Here is a 7195-nt window from a genome sequence, read left to right as displayed (position 1 = left end):
GTATATAGGTCTATATAAAATATATAATATTATAATATGTATAATATATAATATATAGTATATAGTAGTATATTTAATATGTTTATAACTCATTAAGCATTGTCATGATTATGTCGTTATTATTGTCATCACATATCGTTATAATCATTAGTTATATTATACCTTTTCATATAGTTATTAATATTATTTTTATCAATGCAGTTTTAATTACGTAAGTGGATGTAAATGCAAACAAAGGCAACGATATAAAACACTATAATTTTGGCTTTTCATTCAAATCTCTTGGTAATATTCAATAAATTGGCGAGTTGACTATTTGGGGCCGAGTTGACTTGGGACCGAGCTCAGTTGGCATGGGGCCGAGTTGACATGGGGCCTAGTTGACTTGGGGCCGAGTTGACATGGGGCCGAGTTGACTCGAATTCCCGCAAAGGGACAGTGCTAAAACATACGCAAACACGTGCTCTTGTGGGACAACACGTCACGTGTGTTTATGATACGCACGTGTATTCCTGGCCCTGTTTTGATTGGCCAGTTTTTAGGTTTGATTGACACCCCGGAAAGGTCCATAACTATTGTTGATTGATATTTCACACGCGGGAGCTGCTGCCAAGTGGTGAGGAGGTGTTTTTCCATCATGATTTATATCATATAATTTCTTTTTTCCCCCCTATAGATTTTGAAAAGGTGTCGCATATACCATGTATTTGCTATAATGTGTATCATAGCATCTGTGATGACAATCACCAACCTATTTTACGTCATCAAATCCGTCTGCTGTAGGTCAGCAGATATGAACGTACTACGCGGAAAACTTCCCGAGCCAATGGAGCCAATTCGTGTGGTCGATAGTAAAATGGAGCCAGACGTGCTAGAATTACATAGGCCTAAGCAGAGTATCGGCATAGGCCCACTCAATGAAACGCAAAATAAACGAAAACAATGGAAGATTCTAGTCTTTGTTGGTATAGACATTCTAAAACAATGGAGAGGATTTGCGAAATTATCGGCCATGAAAAAACATGATATATCGTATACAGCAACAATAGAATGTCCTAAACATAATCAATCTATTTTTCTAACACTTGGCTCAGATGTTAAACTACTGGACAACCAAGACTCAGCAGTGTTCGGCATGGCACCAGATACATTGCGTATCAAATGGGGGGAACTACGAAAAATAAATAATAGATTCAGGAGTCAAAGCTGGATATTTTTTGGTTTAGAAACACCACTGAGGACGAAGAGACTGATAAAAGACATAGGTGAATTCAAAGTCGATTACACGTGGTCTTATATTAGTTCGGCTGACATCCAAATGCCGTACGCATACTTTAAACCACTTTTGGATAATAAAAACAAAAAATTAGTGAACGTTGCCAAAACTAAGAACAGGCTTATTGCATGGATGGGAAATAACTGCAAGAATGAGGCTTTCTGGCCTAGAATGAAATTCATAGAGAAACTAAATAATGTTATTGGTGTAGACACATATGGAAAATGCGGCCGTCTTGAATGTCAGTCAGAAAATTGCACCGAAGAGATGTCGCATTACAAATTCTTCTTGGCTTTAGAAAATGCCGAATGCGACGAGTACATTACGGACCAGTTTTGGCTGACAAGTTTGGCAAATAACGTCGTTCCGATTGTGTATGGTCCACGAAAAGAAGATTATTTCCGATTTGCTCCTCGCTATTCTTTTATACACGTCGGTGACTTCCAGAATATTTCACTTCTTGTCGATTTTATTAACATATTAAATAGGAATGATAATCTTTATAATAAGTTCTTTCAGTGGAAAGGGACGGGGAAAATCAACAATGTGTACTCTGGTTTAAAGCCTTCATCATTTTGCAGTCTAATACCAACACTGAAAAATGGACCTAAAATTCGGAAACCTTTAAAATTAGGATCATGGTTCCAATCTTGTAGGAGAGAATCAAATTCGGCTAATAAAATATTTACATAAATATTTTATATGTATTTTAACCTGTTAGTGGCGGTTATTATCGCTTTTGGTTAGTACGGTACGAATAAAAAAAAAATAATTCACGTGACGACATCTGATGCACTAAAAAAATGGGAGACCGATTTTTCTTTGTTAGACCATTCAGAGAAAGCCTGCAACGATTGTAAGCCTGCAAAAATGCAAAAAAAAAAAGGAGAACACAAAGCCGGTTTTCCACTAGGCACAAATTCGAAAGCGTCGGTTCATGCACGCGCATTCACGTTTCTATCGGAGTTTTCGCTTCAGCGCGCGGAATCGGTAGTTCGAACTGTCTACTTTTTGCGAAGCGATGAAAATGCACAACTAATCAGAGGTGGTCAGGAAGTGAACCGACGCTTTCCATTCGCGTGAATAAATTCGCCTAGTGGAAAACCGGCTTAAAAGGACGGTTAGGAACAATTTGGTTCGGGGCCAAAATCGGTCCGCCGGACCGATTTTCCGCTTGTTTTCCGCTTACGAATTTATTCGCGCGAGTCGAAAGTGTCTGTTCATGCGCATTTACATTTCTATCGGAGTTTTCGCTTCAGCGAAATCGGTAGTTCAAACATTACTTTTTGCGAATCAATAAAGGTGCGCAACCAATCAGAATTCAGGAAGCGAAACGATGTCTTTAATTTTCGCGAATAAATTCGCCGAGTGGAAAACTTGCTTCAGGTAAGCAATAGGTTTTGGCGGAAAGAACGATTCCTAAGCTTTTGTGGACCCGCACATTTTTATCCAGCCAATCAGAGTATTAATAATTATGCCTACAGTGGGAAAACAAAAAGATAGTCCAGTCAGTCTACGAAAAAAAGGGGTCAACCCGGAACAATTTGCATTAGTAACGAAAATAATTGTTTTCAACTTGAGGAATAACAAATCAAAAATCTAGATCTAGAAAGATCTCGGCGCTAATGCACTTTAGTACTGTAACACTTCTATCTACAAAAATTGTCTTTTTACCTACTGTGTGTACCTAGCAATATCTTACGATGCTTCTTCATTCAGATTCTGCTTAATAACGTCGGTTTTTAGCACTTTATTACTAAAAATCACGGCTTTAACGCCTAATATGGCTCCATCCTTTCCTTCATCTCCTATGGCGAATTGGCGAATGAGCCTGTTGCCAGAATTCAAACTTTATGAGTTGGTGTTGCCAGTATTAGTATATCAAAATCAAGCGTCAGATATTCAGAACTTATTTGTAGAGCGAAACTCCACTACGGTACTGTACAACAGTATGACGAGTTCGATGCCGGGGTTCGATGGCTCGTGAAAGAAGGGAAAAGGAAGGCAGCAGAACATGCATACATTATGAAAGAATGTATAAATAATATATGTAGGTCCTAAATGCAATGTCTTAAGTGTAATAATGGCCATGATTGACAAATGATTGGTTTATTGTAATAATTGTTGGGTCTAAATGTAATACGGGTCCTATGTGTAATCATTTTAGGGTCTAAATGTAATAAAGGCTCTAAGTGTAATAATTTTTTAATCTAAACGTAATGTTTAGACTCAAGTAATGTTAAACGTAAAGGTCCATATTTAATAATTTTTGGGTCTAAATGTAATATAGGTCATAAACGCAATGTCCTAATTGTAATAATGGCCATGATTGACAATGATTAATTGACTGTAATAATTTTTGGTCTAAATGTAATACAGTTCCTATGTGTAAATATGTCTAAATGTAATAAAGTTTTTAAGTGCAATAATTGTTGGGAAATGGAGTTACAAATGGATGCAATAGACTGGGACCTGTGTTGGAAGAGAAATTAATTCAATGTTACATATAAAAAAAATTGCACAGTTCAATTTTAAATTTTTTACATAGACTATTACCTACAAAACATAGACTAAATGTATGGAAATTATCTGCAACCAATCTATGTGAGTATTGTAATATTACTGAAAATGAAGAGCACATGCTATGTAAATGCAAAGATATAGAAGCATGTTGGACGAAATTACACACTATGATGCGATCATGTTTTAAAATCTATGATAACTTACAATGGAACAAAATCGTTATTGGAAGCTATAGCGAAAGATTGAACGAAATGATTTCAATTTTGACGTTTTGTATTTATAAAGTTAAAATAATGAATAGATTATGTTTGAGGACAAAATGTCCTTGTGTGATGTTTTTATCTGAACTAACCAGACTAATTACATGTGAATTTTTAATTAATAAGGAAAAAGCAAAAAATAAATGGTGCATGGTCTATCTAGATAAGCTTAAATAAATATATGTATAAATAAATGTGTGATGGCTGACTTCTACGGAAGACAAGTAATAGAAGAAAATGACTAAAAAATAATAAATAAAGAATACAATAGTCGATGTCTGAACACTTATTATGAAGAACAGTAAAGAGACGTGTACTAAGTAATTACATAACAGATATATATTTCATACTATTATTTACTTAATATATATAATTGTTAAAATGTAGACTATGTTATGTGTAATATATCTACGTAGTTTAAGACATTATGATGAAATAAAAGTGGGACGATCCCACAAAAGAGAACAAATAATTGTTGGGTCTAAATGTAATAAAGGTCCTATGTGTAATAATTTTTGGGTCTAAATGTGAAGTTCTATGTGTAATATTTTTTGGGTCTAAATGTAATAAAGGTCCTACGTGTGATAATTTTTTGCTCGATGCGGTCATACTAATTACCGTCAACAGGGCCACCGAGGGAGACCACGGGCCCCTGGACATCTTCGCTGCCTGGGCCCATTGGTTGGGGGTCTGGTGCCACCTAGGGCCTCAGCGGGATCGAGGAGCAGATCCCTGGTGTGCCCCCACCCAGGAATCTACGGCCTTTTAACAAATTAGAAGACTAATTTATTCGATTATAGAGTGTCTAATTTCACCAAGTCATAAAATGGCCCCTAATAAAAACAGGAAAAGTATAAGCTATCCTTCATTCAAACGTGCTGGAATGATTAGGTATCAAAGTTTACAGTAGCGGATGATCCAGGAATTTGAAGTAGAGGAAGCCGGGCACAGAGAAGGAATTTCACAGATGGACGATCTAGAGCCTGTCTAACTCAGCCCCACCATAATGGAGCTGAAGTAAGAAAATTGCAGCTTTAGACTTAAATTTGAGTAGAATTTTCCCCAGTTACCACGGCCCATTGATCTCTACTATAATAATAATAATAATAATAATAATAATAATAATAATAATAATAATAATAATAATAATAATAATAATAATAATAAACAATAACAACAACAACAATAATAATAACAATAACAACAACAACAACAATAATAATAATAATAATAATAGAGATATGTGCCTGGGCCTCTCGGCGCCACAGACCGTCAAAAACCTTCAACAACCGTTTTTGACAGTAATTAAATGCGTGTACATTAATACTAATTACCGTCAACAACGCTTGTTATGTTTACGGTATTTAGTATGTGTACAGTAATACTAATAACCGCCAACAACCTTCATACTGTGATATACACGTACAGGGAATAGGCACTAATAGATTAATTATTTTTTTAATTTTTTTTTAATTTACCATTTTATTCATTTAATCATACATTACATTCAAGATGAAAATAAACAAAAACAATTAAATAGGTGCCCCTTTTTTCAATACTTAGAGTAGTATACATATAACAACATTTGAACATTTTTATAAATTCTTTTACTAGTGAAAATATAATATTGTATTTCATATTCAAAACTTGTACCATTACGTTAGGTGAACTATTTATATACCAGAAGCCAGGGTAAGACCATGAGTTGAAACATTTAAATATTCATTATTTATTTGAAGCTTTGGAAAAGAAAATTCAGTGAAGACCAAAATGAAAAGAATTTATCCTGATTACAGGCGGAAAAATATATATATCTTGTAATATTATAGTATCTAACAATTTCTCTCTTTATATTGTTATATATGGCAATACTTTCTGTTTACTATTTCTATAGATAATTTCCTTTACTAATATAATAACAACATTTATACAGTTATTATTTTTTCCATTCATTCCAAGTATTATCATTTCCTTTGAAAATTGTAATTGTATTTGAAGGTTTTTATTCATCCAGCTTTCCAAACCTTTCCATATCTTATATATTTTTTCACAATCCCGAAAAATGTGGTCAATTGTTTCAGGAAATTGCTTACAAAAAATACATAATGGTGAATCAGTATACTTTAATCTATAGAGATAATGTCTCGTTGGTAATATATTATGTATAATTCTATACTGCAACCATTTCAGATCCGCACCCTCTGTGCATTTGATTGGTATTATATTAAACACTTCCCACTGTTTGTCAGTAAGCTCAATGCCTAATATTTTTCCCATTTTGAATTACACGGCAACTTAGTAAATTTTGAATTGAGCAGAGTATGGTAAAAAAAATTGCATCCCTTTCTAGAAATTTGTAATTGAATTATATTATTAGGGTAAATTGGATAGCATTGGGCGCTAGTGAATTTTCTTATATTATGCTTGCTCATATATGACCTTACTGCCTGTTTAATTCCTTCATACACTAGAAATGATATATCGACAGAGTAAGTATCAATCAACTCTTCTAGTGTATAAAATCTACCGTTTCTATGAATTATATCATTAACAGAAACTATTCCTTTTTTGAAGAGTTTCATATACATGATAGGCTTATTATCAACAATAATATCATCATTATTCCATAGACATTGTGTTTGTAATTCTATTTCATTTCTAATATTACTCTTAAACATTTTGTTGCCCATGAATAGAACACGTCTTTCCAAAAAAGGTTTGTAATGTTTGGAATAATTCAAGTAGTTATCTATTTACTGTCCGCAAACCAAAATAAGTTTCTATCATGAAGTTTTTGGAAGAAAAGCTTGTGTTTGACAAAAGTTTTCTTAGCCATCCTGATTTTTGTGCTGCAATTATTTCATTAATTTTTGGAACATGGATTCCCCCATGTTTGGAAATACGTGTTGCTACCGTACTTCTCTTTTCACATTATCAGGTTTTCCCTTCCATACGAAATTAAAGCACATTTTTTGTAACTTGTCATATAAGGTATATTCCGGTGGGTTTGGAAGGGCTGCAAACAGATGGTTTAATGTCGATAATAAAAGTGATTTTAAAATTCCCAATGGGGTAAGTGTTCGTGCTTTCCAAATATTCATATTTACTTGCATTCTTTTTAATTTTTTTGAATAAT

At 34.0% G+C, this 7195-nt stretch overlaps 1 protein-coding gene across 2 annotated transcripts in view; it reads left to right on the top strand.

Annotated features, from left to right (window-relative positions):
- LOC117124171 (glycoprotein 3-alpha-L-fucosyltransferase A-like) overlaps positions 1-4300 on the top strand; it is a 31144-nt gene extending 26844 nt beyond the window's left edge. For both annotated transcript variants that reach the window (XM_033270319.1, XM_033270321.1), the window contains one exon: positions 677-4300. In XM_033270319.1, coding sequence (XP_033126210.1) covers positions 677-1969 — 1293 coding nt within the window. In that variant the 3' untranslated portion in view covers positions 1970-4300. The remainder of the gene's footprint in view (positions 1-676) is intronic.
- Positions 4301-7195: the final 2895 nt, after the last annotated feature.

This window comes from Anneissia japonica, unplaced genomic scaffold (genome assembly GCF_011630105.1).
Source record: "Anneissia japonica isolate Jap-2015-1 unplaced genomic scaffold, ASM1163010v1 scaffold502_len386481_cov162, whole genome shotgun sequence".
Taxonomy (NCBI): domain Eukaryota; kingdom Metazoa; phylum Echinodermata; class Crinoidea; order Comatulida; family Comatulidae; genus Anneissia; species Anneissia japonica.
The sequence above is the reverse complement of the archived record's forward strand: the minus strand, read 5'-3'. Positions and strand labels throughout refer to the sequence as shown.